Source organism: Cydia fagiglandana, chromosome 10 (genome assembly GCF_963556715.1).
Source record: "Cydia fagiglandana chromosome 10, ilCydFagi1.1, whole genome shotgun sequence".
NCBI lineage: Eukaryota > Metazoa > Arthropoda > Insecta > Lepidoptera > Tortricidae > Cydia > Cydia fagiglandana.
The window spans coordinates 15,696,542-15,714,978 of NC_085941.1; the positions used below are offsets into that span (position 1 = coordinate 15,696,542).

General features: G+C 36.9%; 3 protein-coding genes across 3 annotated transcripts; 1 reads left to right on the top strand and 2 right to left on the bottom strand.

Annotated features, from left to right (window-relative positions):
* Positions 1 to 239: 239 nt before the first annotated feature.
* LOC134667938 (carbonyl reductase [NADPH] 1-like) lies at positions 240 to 1,388 on the top strand. Its single transcript, XM_063525359.1, has one exon. It carries the CDS (start codon positions 282 to 284, stop codon positions 1,251 to 1,253), a length of 972 nt encoding a protein of 323 aa, XP_063381429.1. The 5' UTR covers positions 240 to 281; the 3' UTR covers positions 1,254 to 1,388.
* A 13,136-nt stretch (positions 1,389 to 14,524) lies between these two features.
* LOC134668345 (solute carrier family 35 member F1-like) lies at positions 14,525 to 17,495 on the bottom strand. The gene is made up of 4 exons (XM_063525827.1): positions 17,329 to 17,495; positions 16,588 to 16,955; positions 15,857 to 15,999; positions 14,525 to 14,666 (listed from the first exon to the last, which is right to left on the bottom strand). The coding sequence occupies exons 1-4, from the start codon at positions 17,378 to 17,380 to the stop codon at positions 14,525 to 14,527; spliced, it is 705 nt and encodes a 234-aa protein (XP_063381897.1). The 5' UTR covers positions 17,381 to 17,495.
* On the bottom strand, positions 17,344 to 18,368 carry LOC134668249 (uncharacterized). Its single transcript, XM_063525739.1, has 3 exons — positions 18,175 to 18,368; positions 17,908 to 18,099; positions 17,344 to 17,576 (listed from the first exon to the last, which is right to left on the bottom strand). The coding sequence occupies exons 1-3, from the start codon at positions 18,231 to 18,233 to the stop codon at positions 17,483 to 17,485; spliced, it is 345 nt and encodes a 114-aa protein (XP_063381809.1). The 5' UTR covers positions 18,234 to 18,368; the 3' UTR covers positions 17,344 to 17,482.
* Positions 18,369 to 18,437: the final 69 nt, after the last annotated feature.

The following is an 18,437-nucleotide window of genomic DNA, read 5'->3' on the forward strand; positions in this document are numbered from 1 at the left end:
AACTTCGATACGATTTTGAAATACTCCTAATGCAACTTAACTGTCTCATAAGTAAGTCGAGAGTCAGCGTTTTGTAATAAAATACCTAATGCCACTCGACCGTACCTACATGCACTAAAATATGAATCAAATCCGACTTATCACCTTATCAAACCGGTTACGTGCCCATTAAAAATGACCTTGTAATTCTTGCATTTATTTACGTAACTAGTTATCTACGTTTGTTGTGTAGATAAGTATGTACTTAAACAGTCTGCGCCACGCGCTCATCAGACGCAGTCATGAAGGTCGCCGTGGTCACCGGAGCTAATAAAGGCATAGGGCTCGCTATAGTCAAGGCCCTTTGCAAAAACATGGAAGGAACAGTCTACCTTACATCTAGAGACCTCAATCGAGGCACTAAAGCAGTGGCTGAACTTCGCTCTATGGGCTGGGCTCCGTCGTATCACCAACTAGACGTCGCTGACGAAAACAGTATTATCAAATTCAGGGATTATTTAAAAGAAAAACATGGAGGTATCGACATACTGATAAACAACGCCGCCGTAGCGGGGGATGGACTTAAAACTACGTACGAAGACAGCAAACAAGTTATAGACATTGATTATAGAAGTTTGCTTATGATTCAAGAACACATATTCCCACTTGTAAGAGAGAATGGCCGGATTCTAAACATAGCAAGTGACTGCGGCCACTTATCTAATATTCGCAATAAATATTGGATAGATAAGTTATCGAGCAAAGACTTAACAGTCAATGATATTAACGAGTTTGTTAATTGGTTTTTGGATGGCGTTAAAAATGGTACGTTTAATAAGAATGATTTGGCGGATGGAGGTTCGGTAGCGGCTTATAGGATCGCTAAAGTGGCCGTCTGTGCTTTGACGAGACTTCAACAGAAAGAGCTTGAATCTAGGAAGATTATTATCAATGCCATGCATCCTGGGCTAGTTCAGACCGATATGACAAGGGGAAAAGGTTTTTTCAGTCCTGATGAAGCGGCCGAAACACCTGTGTATTTAGTTCTTGATGCCCCTGCAACTATCAAAGGGGCGTACGTTTGGTTTGACAGAAAAGTATTAGATTGGTTCGATTACAAAAGTGATTGTTACTTCAAGATTGAGTCGGTTTTTAAGTATTACGGTGCGATTGGACCGGTGCTGTATTTTATAGCCAGACACGAGTGGAGCCGACATTTGATATTGTTTGTTTTTACAATTTTGTTGATCAGTATTTTGTGTCGTTTACTATGAGTTTTGTGTCGTTTACAATATTACAATTTTGTTTGAAAGTTCCTGATATAAAACGTTTTATTGCAATCTTATATAACATATTGTTGTTTATCTACCTAATTATAAGAAAGAAAATTATATAGTTTATTTAACGAAGCTTCTTTTTGTTTGTATTGTATTCTATGAAATTGACACCTTAGATACATTTTTCATTGGGATGAAATAAAAGTCAATGTCATGAAAATGTTGTATATTTATCTAACTTTATAATTTATAATACTTATTAGATCATTTGTTCTCAAGACGCGAATTATCTAGAGATGGCTAGACAACCACAGGCTAACAAAAAGCGTAAGTAACAAAATCAATTGAGTATCAGAATCAACACAACCATTCGCTATAGGTATTTATATTTTTGAAGGAATACACATTTCTTACTCGGCTAAATAATTTCAAATCCTGACTACAGACAGATCCAGACAAAAACAAGGAATTTTAAACTTTAACGTAACGAGGAAAGGTGTATTTTATATTGTACTTATGAGCTAAATAGTTAAAGGTATTCCCAGCGTCAAAATTCACATTATTTTGTTAAAGAGCTTGTTACACCTTCCTGAATTTAGTAACTGACAAGGACACCGTAATATGTGAGATACGATAATATATTATATACCTATAGATCAAGTATGCCCATTTGTAAAGTTAATCCGATGATATAAGTACATAAATATGTTACATAAACGTTATTTGGAATAAATGATAATCCCTTAACTTTTCTTGTTTATTTGACTGGATCTGTAGTCTCTATTTAGATATATTCGATCTAATGGACTATCAAAATGTTCATTAAATGCACATTTAAAACCTTACGATTAATAATTGAGCGTCATACGTAACACAGCTAAACTTTTTCAGACTAAACCAACACTAAATAGACTAGAACCTGACCGCCATCCACGACAGAGTTAAATTCATTGAAATTTTACCTTAAAATAACCAGTAGTCATATTTTTGAAAATTTTCTTGCGAGTACTTCGTGCCTTATTGACATACGATCAAGCTGGGCTATAACCGCGAAAATCGAAGTTCGCAAATTGCGGGCATTTTTCCCTGTCACTCTAATTCCGCCTTCATTGGAGTAAAAGAGAAAGATCCCCGCAATTTGCGAATTTCGGTTTTGGCGGTAGTCCCTCTGAATCATACGGTTGACTAAATACAGGACAAAATTAGAGGAAAGCCAAAAAAGTTTGATTAATAATTTTGAAATTATTTTAGGTGCTGTAATCCAGTAATTAAAACTATTTTTTGCGTTCCTATAAATTTGCCCATGAGTAGGTAAGGTAAACGTACTAATGCTCGACATGCTAATGCCCAAAAGATGACACCTTGCTGTCATCTATATTGACGATGACTTAAGTTTCAAGATGACATGTACTGGGCCCGCGTCGACCGCCAGTACGTTTACCTTTAAGTCGAAAATTCGTGAAACCATAAAAATGTTACGTGGATAGCGGCCTTTGAGGACTAGATTCCACAAAATATAAAATTCGACAAAAGCAACTAGTTCCATAGATAATCTCATTTGAAAACATTAAAAATAAAATCACAGCTGAAAATACTTACAATAGTTACCTATCGTTTGAGTAAAATGTTAACTCTATAAAATGCTACTTCTAAGTTTATTCTTATCAATCCCAATACATTTCTCTCAATTATAAACTAATTTAAAATTACTTATAAATATTTAGTTCGAAATCGCAATATTGGATTAAAAAATCGAGTAAAAATTCAAGAAATTATTATGGCAGTTTTCGTTATATTATAATACCTTTTTAATCATTATAAGTATGGTCTTTTATTGCTTTGACTAGTTTAATTGGTGTATTATTATGAGGTGTATAACATGACAAGTTACTTCTAAGTGAGCTAGGAATAGGATTTATATAAATGTTGCTACATACGACTTTAGGTTTTAAAAGGGCAGTGATAAATGTTGTTTTAGACTAGTCCACAAAAATAACAAACATGATTACTTACCTGCATGAAAACTTTTCGCAAAATGTAATTCAATAGAAGCAGCCAAAACTGTAAACAATTTAGTAGGTATTTTTTTTATTAGGTACCTACATAAGTTACCTCTCAATTAATAAAAAAAGTGTAACATTGTTCCTATTACAAGTCTATCGAAACAAACTATCTATTCCTACTAATAAGTTAAATTATTTAATATTTAGTAACAAAGAGAATAGAGTGTATAGAGGCGGATTGTCAAAGTAAATTATGTAGCCACTGTAAATTTACAGCCATCTTTTGACAGAAGATTAAAACTGTTAGAACGCCATTTGACTTTGATCCTTATTCTTTCACTGATATGTGTTAACTTGTTAAATATTAATATTAACCTCCTGAGTCCCCCTTGTCATTATTGCAGTTTTGAATTCAAATGGCGTTCTAACAGTTTTAATCTTCTGTCGAAAGATGGCAGTAAATATACTGTAGCTACATAATTTACCATGAAAGTAATGCTCTATTTCAAATTCTCTTTGGTAGTAATAATAAATCGGGATGAATTTCTTCGGTTGAAAATCTCAACTAATTTCCATTATAACTGTTAATACACGTAAGTACAGTCGGGGCCCTAACCTAAGTATGGCGACATAGGTACTGTTGGGGCAGTTACCGTAAACTATTGTAATAGATATATATCGCATTTGTTATTCTTGTGGAATATCTATGTATATCTACAAACTAGACAGGCTAAAACAGGCAGTAGTTACAATTAACTTTAGGAATAAATTACCTAAGGATTTACCCATTTACCCCCTTATTCATAAAACATAGCAACCTCTTACAAACCTCTGTCAAATTTTGTCTCTTTCTAACAAACAGAAATGTCAAAATGACGGATAGGGACAAACGATTATAAATACTTTGTTAGATTACACAAACGTTTATGAATAACACAATTAGACAAATATTTTGTCTATTTAACAGTTAAATTAAAACTCTAAAGCAGGCCACTGACGAGACTTCCAAATGGATGCCGTTACAATGGATTCATCCAAATGGACGGCATCCTAATATTAAACATTGTACGTTTTTGACATTCACGGACCGATTTTGGATTGCAGCCATGCAATTTGGACTGTTGGAAGGCTCGTCAGTGGCCACCTCAATATATAAATCACATTGATATACAATTATACATATCGCTTATTTATCGCCCCGTTAATTTTGGTTTATAATAACACACGTATCTATAAATAACAAAAGTATTACACAAGGAACTCTGAATACCTCTGGCTGAGGTTTTAGTACCTAATACTCGTAGACTAAACTTCGCAAAGAAACTAGTACATCACCTAGTCTATTCCATCTGGATTTTAGGATAATGTAATAAGTCACTTGGTCATTCGGCCAATGAGGTAAAAAAAACAGTTTCGGTCGGACACTACATAACTACAGACGAAGTAAAGATCACGTTATTTAAAGCATATTGCCAAAGCTTTTATACGTGCCAGTTATGGACTAGGTACACGAGGAGGGCGTACAGTAGCATCAGGGTACAATATAATGATGCATATCGTATCCTGATGCACAAGCCTAGATACTGTAGTGCATCAGACATGTTTGCGGCGGCCAGAGTACCTGACTTCTTCGCTATCCTCAGAGCCAGAGTAGCCTCCTTTTGGGAAGCTATTAGAAGCTCCAAAAACGAAATTTTGAGGACGATAAGTGAGAATCCAAATAGTCATGTTTTTAGGCACTGGCTATCTGTTCACCAGAGCGAGAACCGGAAATAATATTGAATTTTATTTTAATACTTATTATTAGAATTTTAGTTAAAGTTAAGCTAGTCTATAGTTAATTTTGTAAGATGTGTATGGGTTTTTTTAATGCCTGCAATAAAACATTTTATTATTATTATTATTATTATAACTCTAAAGATAAATGATGTGCATTGATTTTTGTGATTTGATGTGTTGGAAAACTCGAAAGTTTGGTGTTGCTCTGATTTCGGCCACAAAATTATGTTTATGCCGAAACTTCAGTCGGGTACTAGAATTATGTCATTGGCCGAATAAATCACGTGGTTTTTCTTTACATTGTTTCTTAAGATCCATATAGAATAATAACTAGCGGCGCATTTCGGGAAATGATTTAGCGATTCACTAGATATGAAATAGTAAAGATATGTGACATTCCCCGGCAAAAAGTACTTTATGGCGGCTGGCGCTTACGCTATTATTAACGCCGCTCCAATATTCAGCCGGGGCAATGATATCTTTTGCCGTGGAACGTCACATATCTTTACTACTTCATATTTAGTGAATCTCCAATTCATTTCCCGAATCGCGCCGTGTAACTTCTGCTATAACGATATTAGACTTACATAAGTGATGATAGTGTATAGTGTTGTTATGAAATGGTTATAAATGTGATAAAACAATTACGCTAACGCACGGCAACTATGACAATTGATCAATGTTAATTATTGAATGATTTTGTACATTCAACATGTTAATATTATTCTCATTACATATTTTTGAGTTACAATTATTGAGCAGGGATATTTCATATCTCTTATTGTTATGTTTGTAGCGAAGGTATTTTTTCTTTAACTACATAATTAACTAAATTATTTAAGTATATGAAACTTCAAGTCACACCTCCCCTCCGGTTCCTATAGGCCAGCGGTCGGCAACCTTTTAGCAGCCAAGGGCCACATAGTAGTTAACGGAGGTGACGCGGGCCGTACTTTGTTAATATTTATGACTTTATAAGACATGTCGTTTGTCATTATTACATACATAATTTTTAAGAAAAAAAAACCGACTTCTATGGGGCCCGGTGAAAGATTATGGTAGATGGTGCACTATGTAGAAAAGGAGGTAAAACCAGTACTTTCTAGTAGCATTTCGTTTCCGTAAGGGTCGTAGTTCTAGCCTAACCTAACCCACTTCTCTGATAGCAGTTCGGTTCTGTGAGGATCGCAGTTCGAACCTAATCAAATCAAACCCACTTTTCTAGTAGCATTTCGTTTCTGTAAGGCTCGCAGTTCTAACCAAACCTAACCCACTTTTGTTCGGTTCTGTGAGGATCGCAGTTCAAACCTAACCTAACCCACTTAACGGCGCATTCAGTGCGGTGTACGGGGGTTTGAGCGGGAGGGGTTTGGCATCATCATACTTTATACCTACATTTTATGGTAGGTAGCGGATTATTTAGTTTAGGTATCGTAGCGGTTCTCCGGGTCAAGGTCCGGGTCTCTGAGTCCGAGTCCGGGTCCGAGTCCTGGTCCGAGTCCGGGTCCGGGTCCGAGTCCGGGTCCAAGTCCGGGTCCGAGTCCGGATCCGAGTCCGGGTCCGGGTCCGAGTCCGAGTCCAGGTCCGGGTCCGAACCGGATCCGGGTACGAGTCCGGGCCCCAGTCCAAGTCAAAACCGAAATTCGAAATCACCAAACGTGTACTATGCGTCGTTGAAGAGTTCTGTTCTGATCATCATCAGCAGTTCCACTTCATCAAATGCGACAGTTTTTAATGTAAATGCTTGATTTTATGATCAAAATACAGAAAATTCTATACGTATGCCTTTAAGATTTGAGGAGTTCCCTCGATTCCTTATGGATCCCATCATCAGAACTCGAGATTGACAGAAATGTGGCTTAAAAACTAAACTTGCTTAACAAACATAACGATGAGGACAAATCGCCAAACGTTAACTATGCGTCGTTGAAGAGTTCCGTTCTGATCATCATCAGCAGTTCCACTTCATCAAATGCGACAGTTTTTAATGAAAATGCTTGATTTTCTGGTGAAAATACAAAAATCTCTATACGCATGCCTTTAAAATTTGAGGAGTTCCCTCGATTTCTCATGGATCCCATCATCAGAACTCAAGCTTGACAAAAATGTGGCTTAAAAACTTAACTTGCTTAACAAACATAACGAAGAGGACAAATCGCCAAAGGTGAACTATGCGTCGTTGAAGAGTTCCGTTCTGATCATCATCAGTAGTTCCACTTCATCAAATGTCACGTTTTTGAATGTATATGCTTAATTTGATGATAAAAACACAAAAATCACTATATGTATGCCTTTAAGATTTGAGGAGTTCCGTCGATTCCTCATGGATCCCATCATCAGAACTGGATTTTGACAAAAACGGGACCAATCTGTATGCATATACATACAATCAAAAAAATAATTTTCAAAATCGGTCCAGTAATGACGGAGATATGGAGTAACGAACATAAAAAATAAAAAAAATAAAAATAAAAAAAAACATACAACCGAATTGATAACCTCCTCCTTTGGGATTTGGAAGTCGGTTAAAAATAGCCAAGGCGGCTCTCGGGCCGCATGCGGCCCGCGGGCCGCAGGTTGCCGACCGCTGCTATAGGCTACTAACTTAAACCCGTGGAATACCCCGCGCGCTATAGTGGAGCCTAACTTTTTACATGATTATTTTGTATTTATTTATAGATACAATATTAACGCATTTTGTACGACGGGCGTTACACAGGTTAAAAAATTGACAGTACGTACAGTCAGCAGCAGAAGTTGCTAAGCGGGCGAGGTGTTCAAAATTACCTTGACACGCTCTTATTCTCTTAACAATATTATAGTCTCGTCAAAATCATTTTGAACACCTCGCCAGCTTAGGAACTTCTGCTGCTGACTGTACCAATTTGTTTGAAAATTCACATGGTTATGTAGTACTCAACACGCTGTCACATGTTAGTATTTATCAATAAATATTCATATTATTGCATTAAAACTTTGTATGACTATTATCTATGTAAAATATTTTTAACTAGCAACTAAATAATTTTCTAATTCAATTGCTTGAAATCACATTCAATAACTTTATAAAGGTACAGCGTAGAACATACAGTCAGCAGCAGAAGTTGCTAAGCGGGTGAAGTGTTCAAAATTACCTTGACACGCTCTTATTCTCTTAAAAATAAAGTCGCGTCAAGATTATTTTGAACACCTGGCCCGCTTAGCAACTTCTGCTGCTGACTGTACAATGCAAACAATATTTTATTGTTATCCAACAAATAAATCTTTATGATGGTATTTCACCTGTCCGATATGTGTTTGCGTCTCATATTTTGCTTAGTGAGAGAGTGAAACGCAATGCACATTGGACCAAGAAATTGGGACTGGTTGAATACCAACCTTACTTACTCACAAATTAAGACGTAAAATTCATGTTCTCTTTTAAGTGAACGATCCGGTTTTGGCCAAGTATTTTTTATTTGGCTAATTTCAATCTTATGACAATGACTACAAGGTACAATATGTTCTAATACTTCTAATGCTTAGTCAAAACCGGAGCATGCACTTTAAATACTATAACTGATCATGCTTTGTTATAAAGCAAGCAAAATTGGAAAAATGGTTTGTCTTTATTTTGTAGGTACAAATTTTTGTAGTAAATCTCAAGTCTCAAATCATTTGAAATTAGGCCTTTCTCCAACGTAACAAGGCGAAACGTACGAACGTGTCTTGCTATTTCATTCAGCATCTGTACAAAAAGTACTGAGGTTGAGTGAAGTAGCATGACAAATACGAACGTCTCCGAGAAAATACGATGGAAAACAATTATGCAGACATTGCATGGGCTGGTCTTTTAGTTAGTAAGGCTTGTCGACAACAGAAACGAAATTTCTTTTGCCGAATATGCAAAAGATAGAGATGCAAATAACGAACGTTATTCGCAGCAGGCCTTCTGTTACGACTTACCGCTAGACAGGGCTTCCGTAGAGCTGATAGGGCTTTTAATAGGGTCTATATTAATTCGCATAACGTAATACTCCTAATTCAAATTGGCATAAGACAGATTACGCATAACTTTTAAATCGCATAACATTATTTCGCATAACTGAGTACGCATAATGTTAATGCGCATAACGTTTATTGTCATAACAATGACTTAGTATAAATGTAATAAGCATAACGCTACTTTGCATAATTATTAAATGGTATAAATATAAAAGGAAGGTAACAGATTGTTATGTCACCATAAAGCGGTATTTGGAGGCAATTGCAGCCAATTTAAATTAAAGTTTAGTTTGGATGGTTTTTTTCTATCCTACCGATTTATAGGTATAAGTTCTATTTTACCAGTTAGAGGTATTGACAAATGTAATTTTGATTGTATATATTATTTTATTTATTTAATACATCTGAGGAGATAATCAGGATGTGAATATATCTATAATATTATCGGGCTGTTATAAAAAAAAACCTAACATCGAAGGCTAAGGCCTTCTGAACCTAACCTAACCGAGTTGGTTAAGTTGGTTTCGTCCTGATCCATTTACATTATAAAATTATGCTAATTAATTTTATGACAGTTACAGTTATAGTTAATAATGTTATGCATATTTAAATTATGCGGAGTCATTATTATGCGCAATAAGTGTTATGCTTTTTTATTATTATGTCTGTTTAATGTTATGAACAATTATTTTATGCCAAATCTGTTATGCGAATTCATATTATGACAATTAATGTTAGGCGTATTAAGGGGCACCCCTTTTAATAGGGTTTGCTATTAGGCAGTTTTAATTATCCATTAAACTGTACTTGGTAGGGCATTGTCATCCTGATTTCATCCTGAGGGTCATGAAGTTGGAATCTCGACACAGAGTGAATTTTAATTATTTTGTGCTGAGCGTTCCGACTGGACATCTAGCGACCTTCACCAAGGTTCCGCGGCCGGCTCCCTGACACTGCGGGGCTGCGAACTGCATCGCAGCCATAATTGTGTTTTTAGTTTTAAGATATATTTTGTAATAATATGTATGCTAGTATTAAGGTATTTATCTATGGGCCAGTAGTTGCCTGAAAATATATGTTTTCAATATGTTTTCAATTGTACCATAGCCCACACTGTTAACTGTCCATCGGTGGACCTTTAGTCATAGGCCAAGCAATAAGAAGTTATAGAGGGAAATGCTAGGAACACAATTTTTGACTACGTAACTTTGTTCGGACTAGTTAGGAGGTGAACATATCAAAAGTCCCCGGCCGTAGCCCCGGTGCTGGGGGGTAGAGGGGGGAAAGAAGGTCTCATTTTTCGGTTTTTCACTTATATCTTGGAAATTTTGCGTCTTAGCGACATGACTACTAAGACAAACCAAAAGCTGATAAAATTTGTTACAAGTATTATTCAGTCAAGTTTTTCGATATCTTGAATAGTTTTTGAGATATCCGCTCTTGAAAGTTTATTTAGGGCTTTCAATTTTATCTTGATATCTACATTAGTGACGCTGCTAGACCGTGTTTGGTATCATTTTCGTATAAATCGGGGGTGCTGAATTCAGTTTTGGTATCACATTGACACCATTCCTAAGAAAAAACATATAAACTTTAAACAAATACCTTTTTTTTTAAATTCCTCTTCACGCTTAAACCGCTCAACCGATTTAATTGAAATTTGGTATACAGATATTTTGAGTCCCAAGACAGGACATAAGATACTTTTTATCTCAATAATCATCCTTTAAAGTTGTGAAATGGAGTATGGGAGGAATTCAACTTCGTCGACGAAACTGAATTCCTGAGGTTAATACTGCTCAAGGTAAGGTTTGAAGTCATGTTTGGTATCACTTTCATCTAAATCACAGTTGTATTCCGTCCTAAATTTCATCTAAACCGGTTCAGCGGTTATTGACTCCCCATACAAACTTCCACCCCACTTTTCACACCCTCAAAAGATGCTTTTGGTTACAAAAACTATCCTATGTCGTGTGTCGAGATTTAAACTATTTCTATACCAAATTTCAACGAAATTGGTTCAGCGGTTTAAGCGTGAAGAGGGATTTAAAAAAATATTTATTTTTTAATTTTGGTTTTACTTCGGAATGGTGTCAATGTGATACCATAAATGAATTCAGCACCCCCGATTTATACGAAAATGATACCAAACATGGCCTAACAGCTTCACTGACGTAGATATCAAGATAAAATTAAAATCCCTAAATAAACTTTCAAGAGCGGGTATCTCAAAAACTATTCATGATATCGAAAAACTTGACAAGATAAAACTTGTAACTAATTTTATCAGCTTTCAGTTTGTCTTAGTAGTCATGTCGCTAAGACGCAAAGTTTCCAAGATATCAATGAAAAACCGAAAAATTCAACCTTCTTACCCCCCTCTACCCCCCAGCAGCGGGGCTACAGCCGGGGACTTTTGATATGTTCACCTCCTAACTAGTCCAAACAAAGTTACGGAGTCAAAAATTGTGTTCCTAGCATTTCCCTCTACAACGTTTTTTGAGCATTCATTTCTTGACCTATCATATGCCTTATGGGAATATAGTTCAGAGCCGGAAACCGCTACCAACTTTTAGTATGTTGTTGGGCATGGCATTGGGTCTCCAAAACTGCCGGGAGACGGCGGCGCCGGCCATCTACTTCAGCGGAATGACGTCATCAAAATGACTCCCGTTTCGTTGCAAATATTGCATATTGTACCCAAACTATGCATGGCACATAATTGTGTGGGGTATTGAATGAAAGCCAGTTAAATATGCTATATTTCATTTATACAGTGTGTATCAAAATATTCAGCCGTTTAAGAGCTATTTGCAAAAGAATCAAAATGATGTAAAAAAATATTCAATTATTTGGGTTTTACAACCAAACCAAAAGTCGGACGTTAAAGCAATGTACTACAAAATTAAAGACGACGTCTGACGACATACGTTGATATCAATCAAGTCAAAATTGGGCCAAATATGTGGAAATTATGCATCAAAATGTAGATATTTGCCCATACAAATGCATTAAAGTTAAAAAAATCCAAATTGGTCATTTTCAGGATAATCCGCGTAAGCTTCTAGTATGTTATTAGCAATATGACCTGGGTCCTAAAACTGCCGGGAGACCATCTTTATTGTCCCCCAGTCACGAATAATGACGTCATACAAATAATCACTGCCGTATTTCGTAAAATGCAAATTATAGCTATACTATGAGTCACACATACATGTGTGTTACATGTAATGAAAGGTTATTAAATTTAGTATGATTCACCTAAACATTGTTTGTAAAAAAAATGTACGGTTTAAGAGCTAGAAACAAAGAAATACCACTTTTTATGGAAAAAGTAGATGTATATCAATTTTATAGCTAAACTAAAATCGTCAATAAAATGTTGCGTATAATATTTAAAAAACCAGTTATTTAACTATATATCACAATTTAAATTTTACATTTCCGACAAAAACTGTGGAAGTTCTGGAAAAAAAACTAAAGCGCCCCAACAATTCTACCTTAATGCGCTCATATTATGCAAAGAATAGTTCTAATTATCGAGTATTAAATGAATTAACGTTACATAAAATACATGAAAACGACATTTTCGAATGGAACCATAATTAAAAAAATAATAATTTACTTGATAAGTAAGCAAAATACTATTTCTTTAAGTACCTAATCTCCTCCTTTCAAAGTCGGTTAAAATGTGGCTTTTGTGACCTGGGCTACAAAGACAAATAAATTGACACCTCATTTATCAAAATCAGTTCAGTTGTTTCATGTAAACAATACATAATTATATATTTAAGCCTCGATTAGCCTTATACATACATACATACATACATACATCACTGGCTCAGTGACCCAAAGAGGATCTTGACCTCTGACACAAAAGAGCGTCACTCTGCCCTATTCTGCGCCATTTCGCGCCAGTTGGGTATTCTTATAAAAGTAGAATCTTGAGTGGTGCAAGGGTTTCAAGGCTGGGCTGAGAAGGCTGGCAGAATTTTCCCTCTGATCCTCCGAAATACAGGTCTGCTAACATCTACGCCCTGCGGGTTTCAACGTTAGATGCCAAGCCACGCCAGGCCATAATAGTAAAGGTCTAATTATTGAATTTTAATTTTTTGTCCGACTACGGCAGAATTTGCTATCTATGCGTGCAATGCGTGCATGTGTAGGTACCGTTTGCATGAAAGTACTGAACTGATTTTGATAAATTAGGTGTCAATTTATTTGTCTTTGTAGCCCAGGTCACAAAAGCTACATTTTAACCGACTTTGAAAGGAGGAGATTAGGTACTTAAAGAAACAGTATTTTGCTTACTTATCTAGTAAATTATTATTTTTTTAATTATGGTTCCATTCGAAAATGTCGTTTTCATGTATTTTATGTAATGTTCATCCATTTAATACTCGATAATTAGAACTATTCTTTGCATAATATGAGCGCATTAAGGTAGAATTGTTGGGGCGCTTTAGTTTTTTTTCCAGAACTTCCACAGTTTTTGTCGGAAATGTAAAATTTAAATTGTGATATATAGTTAAATAACTGGTTTTTTAAATATTATACGCAACATTTTTTTGACGATTTTAGTTTAGCTATAAAATTGATATACATCTACTTTTTCCATAAAAAGTGGTATTTCGTTGTTTCTAGCTCTGAAACTGTACATTTTTTTTACAAACAATGTTTAGGTGAATCATAATACATTTAATAACCTTTCATTACATGTAACACATGTGTATGTGAGACTCGTGGTATAGCTACAATTTACATTTTGCGAAATTCGGCAGTGATTATTTATATGACGTCATTATTTGTAACTGAGGAACAACAGAGATGGTCTCCCGGCAGTTTTAGAATCCAGGTTATATTGCTAATAACATACTAGAAGCTTATGCGGATTATCCTGAAAATGACCAATTTGGATTTTTTTAACTTTTATGCATTTGTATGGGCAAATATCTACATTTTGATGCATAATTTCCACATATTTGGTCCAATTTTGATTTTATTGATATCAGTGTATGGCTTGAGACGTCATATTTAATGTTGTAGTACATTGCTTTATCGTCCGACTTTTGGTTTGGTTTTAAAACCCAAATAATATTTTTTTACGTAATTTTTATTTATTTGTAAATTTCTCTTAAACAGTTGCATATTTTGGTACATTTTGTATAAATAAAATAAAGTTTATTTAATTGGCTTTCATTTAATACCCCACACGTGTATGTGTTATGCATAGTTTGGGTGCAGTATGCAATATTCGCAACGAAGCGGGAGTCATTTTGATGACGTCATTCCGCTGAAGTAGATGGCCGGCGCCGCCTACGCGCGATGGCAGTTTTGGAGACCCAATGCCATGCCCAACAACATACTAAAAGTTGGTAGCGGTTTCCGGCTCTGAACTATCTCTGCGACCGTTTCCCATAAGGCATGGCACTACTTATGCCTTTTGTAATAATGTCCACCGATGTACAGTTAAGATTGTTGCTTGTACCTGGTGTTATATTTTTAGCAAACGTCCTTCCCGTTGGTGTAGGGCTGCGGGTGTCCGTTGGGTGCTCCGAGGAAGGACGTGAAGGTAGTGTCGCGCGACATGGGTGGCTCCAGGGCTTCGATGGGGATGCAGTCCAGGCTCGGCACTGTGTAGTCCCTGCACATGCAATCAATATTAAATACTTCAGTACAAAACTGGCCAAGTGCGAGTCGGACTCGCGTTATAGGGTTCCGTACATAAGTCCGACTCACGTTTGACTGCACATTTGTAATAGCTTTTCCTGTCATCTATAGGTAAAGAACTATTTTGTGTATTTTTTTTTAAATTTTAGACTCAGTAGTTTCGGAGATAAAGCGGGGGAATGGTAATTTTTTGACTATTTTCTTAAATAACTTCGAACCTATGTATTTTAAAATTATAAAAAAAACATGTCCATCTTTGGGTCACTAATTTACATACGTGTAGCAAATGTCAATTTAATTGGTCCAGTAGTTTCCGAGAAAATAGCCTGTGACAGACAGACAGATGCACGAGTGATCTCATAAGGGTTCCGTTTTTTCCTTTTGAGGTACGGTACCCTAAAAAAATTGCGTGAACCAAACGAGTTTATACAAAGTAGTGAACAATTAATTAATCATTGGATCCCCAGTCTCAGGGTTCTAATAGAATAGGTATTTAGTAGCCAAAAACGGCTATGAAATTTTATAAGATGTTATATCGATGAGATGCGATTAGTTCATTGTGACTCTTGCGGGATTTACTTGTATCGTAAATATCGTCGGATCGATCACCTATCCGCACAACTGCATAGCCACTTAAGGAATTCGTTTATAATGTGTACATGCAATTTTGCAGCTCCTTGTACCTGTGTATCTATGACATGCAATATTTACTACATGAAACTTACCTACACACTGTAATTGCTCGCCCGGAATGGCCCAAGAACTGAACAAGAAAACAGTCAAAACACGGCGTCGTGCACGACTTGTGGTAGCTGCACCGCCTCGCCCGGAGCGGTCCGTCGGGAACTGAACAGGAACACGCCTACCATCGCCAGCAGGTACGACAGGAAACTCACATAGACACGTTATCCTGCGACTGCACGGCGTCGTGCACGACTTGTGGTAGCTGCACCGCCTCGCCCGGAGTGGTCCGTCGGGAACTGAACAGGAACACGCCCACCATCGCTAGCATGTACGACAGGAAACTCACATAGACACGTTATCCTGCGACTCCACGGCGTCGTGCACGACTTGTGGTAGCTGCACCGCCTCGCCCGGAGCGGTCCGTTGGGAACTGAACAGGAACACGCCCACCATCGCTAGCATATACGACAGGAAACTCACATAGACACGTTATCCTGCGACTGCACGGCGTCGTGCACGACTTGTGGTAGCTGCACCGCCTCGCCCGGTGCGGTCCGTCGGGAACTGAACAGGAACACGCCCACCATCGCTAGCATGTACGACAGGAAATATAGCGCGTGGAACTGAAAAAATATTGACTCTAGATATAGTAGGCTGAAGTCTCAAACCTCCTAGTATGAAGAGATTTAAAAACTCTTCAAATGAAATTCATCAGATGATCGGTTTATTTCATTTCATTTCATTTATTTATTGCATTCCATGGTATTTACAGATGGTATTTTAAATTAATTTGAACAACATGGACCCTGAATAGGAATAGGGTATGGCAAGTTAACCACTCTGTATTAAGAACGCTATTTATTCGTTTACTGCAAAGCTTCATAGTGTTTTTAGGACACTGGGCATGGGCACTTATCCTCCTGCGGTTGCTGAATAAAAAGGTTGTCAGGCAAATCATTTTCATGTGGCGTAGGTACTTATACCCATGTGATTGCAATTCAATTCAATTCTGTTCTATTAATAATCTAAATACCTTAACAAAACAAACGTAATTTTCACTAGAAATAATAGAATCAATTTCGTTAAATTGTTTCTATCCTTAATAAGATTTCTAAGAACAAATCAAATAAATTTAGAATACTAGAAAAGCCACAAATATGTTTCAAATAAACTTGTGTGAACAAAAAGGCAATACAAACTTTATTACTCACCTTAAACTGAAAGATGTACATCCCAGCGATTAGAGTATAATAATCCGAAGACAAAAACGACAGATGCAATATTATAGCTCCGGCATCTCTCAACATGAAACTCTGCAATATTTGAAATATCGTCTGCACAGAGCAGTAACTCCCAAGCTGAATGAGTGTTTCCAACTCATACCAGTTGAAAGTAATCAGGTCACTGAGTTCAAGGAAGAAAGTTTGTGTGCAAGACACTATGCTGCCGATGAGGCCTAACAGTGCCAAGTATTCGGGGCAGGATTGGACTTGGAGCATCATCTCTTGGAGAACAGTCACCAGGGCGAAGAGGAGAGAGCCGGCGAGGCAGAGCATGTCGCCGACTAGTTGGTTTTTACCTGGAAATATGCAGTATTTTAGAATATGAGCATAATATGTGTCAAGTCAAAGTCACTAAAGTTCAAGCACCCCAGTACAGTGCAGGGCATATTTTTGCGTTGATGATAAGGTATTTTGCTCTTGGCCTTGTGATTTTTAGGAACTAATTTCTGATTTCTGATAGATATTTTGATTATTCTGGAAATTGTAATATAACCCAGTAACTTTATGGTATTATGGTTAATTTGTACCTAAATTAAATTCTAAAATTACTTTTGCTAGCCCTCCTAATGATAAGGTTTTTCCCAAGTATTTATGTAATTTATGGGTAATCAGATTGTAGTAGAATTCCTAGAGGATTCTATAGAGACGAGATTTAAAGCATGAATATACCATCAGTAGGTGCTCCCTCTACATCTGCCCACACCACGCACACGATGGCCATGAGGCCGAGCGTGGCGCCCGCCACGTGCGCCGCGCCCAGCCGCCGCCCCCGCCACGCGCCGCCCACCAGCGCCGCGCCCACGCCCGAGCACGCCAGCAGCTGTCAGCTCAGCACGGACGTGAAGCGCTGCGAGAGGACGAGTAGCCAGCTCGCTTCCACGTCCAGTGTGCAAGCGATTATCACTATACACCATTTTCTGAAATAGTTTGTATAAATTAATGCAATTCAAATATTTTATTATACCATATGTCCATCTCAGTTACAAAACAAATCTTAACTTATATACTATGTTCTGAAATGGTTCTGCGAGAGGCCTATCTATACTACATCTCCACATGATATTATTAAATATTTATTAAATTAAATAAATATGCCAAGTTACACTACACCATCTTTCCTATTAACTTCAAGCAGCAAGCATGCATATTGCATATTAGGAACCCGTTTTTACGTTTATTAAAATATTATATAGGATTAATTTTTTAAGAAAGTGTAATAGGCTAATAGCTATGATGCCATGTACTTACTTGGAGAGTTTTGTGACTCCGTTACATAGCAATGCAGGGACGAATAAAACGAAAAGTGCTAAATAAGGAATAACAAGTTGGGCCGTCGTAGGAAACTGCCAGGTCGCGCTCTGTAGTATCGTCGTTAGAATACATTTCGCGCTCATCAGTATAGACAACACTTGACCCAACAGTATACTTCGCCATACTTTCCTGAAACATATAAAATGTAAGTAACACTTTTATGTCTCACAAACAAACCCATAAAATAAATAACCGAGTACAAACCATCGCCCTAACTCCGAAAAGTATGCCTCGATTTTGTCACTGAAAGTTGAACTTTCCATTGCTTATTTGAGTAATAAATAAAACTTCAGGTAGAAAACACTGCGAAAAGGATAAAATCCTGGGGAAAATTGGAAAAATAACGAAATAATCCCATTATTTTAGAGACATGGGCTGGGAAGCAAAACACCGCCTGACATCTCTGTTTTTCGTTCTGAAATAAATCGAGGTCATATTGTAGTCAGACATTCAAATTTAAATCACTG

Excerpts from the sequence above, each read along its gene's own strand:
- LOC134668249 (XM_063525739.1), bottom strand. The coding sequence starts at position 18,233 with ATGGAAAGTTCAACTTTCAGTGACAAAATCGAGGCATACTTTTCGGAG. Across the intron at positions 18,100-18,174 it reads TTTTCGGAGTTAGGGCGATG|GAAAGTATGGCGAAGTATAC; the intron begins GTTTGTACTCGG and ends TATATGTTTCAG. Across the intron at positions 17,577-17,907 it reads GGAGTCACAAAACTCTCCAA|AAAATGGTGTATAGTGATAA; the intron begins GTAAGTACATGG and ends AAACTATTTCAG.
- LOC134668345 (XM_063525827.1), bottom strand. The coding sequence starts at position 17,380 with ATGGCCATCGTGTGCGTGGTGTGGGCAGATGTAGAGGGAGCACCTACT. Across the intron at positions 16,956-17,328 it reads AGAGGGAGCACCTACTGATG|GTAAAAACCAACTAGTCGGC; the intron begins GTATATTCATGC and ends GCATATTTCCAG. Across the intron at positions 16,000-16,587 it reads TGTACATCTTTCAGTTTAAG|TTCCACGCGCTATATTTCCT; the intron begins GTGAGTAATAAA and ends ATATTTTTTCAG.
- LOC134667938 (XM_063525359.1), top strand. The coding sequence starts at position 282 with ATGAAGGTCGCCGTGGTCACCGGAGCTAATAAAGGCATAGGGCTCGCT.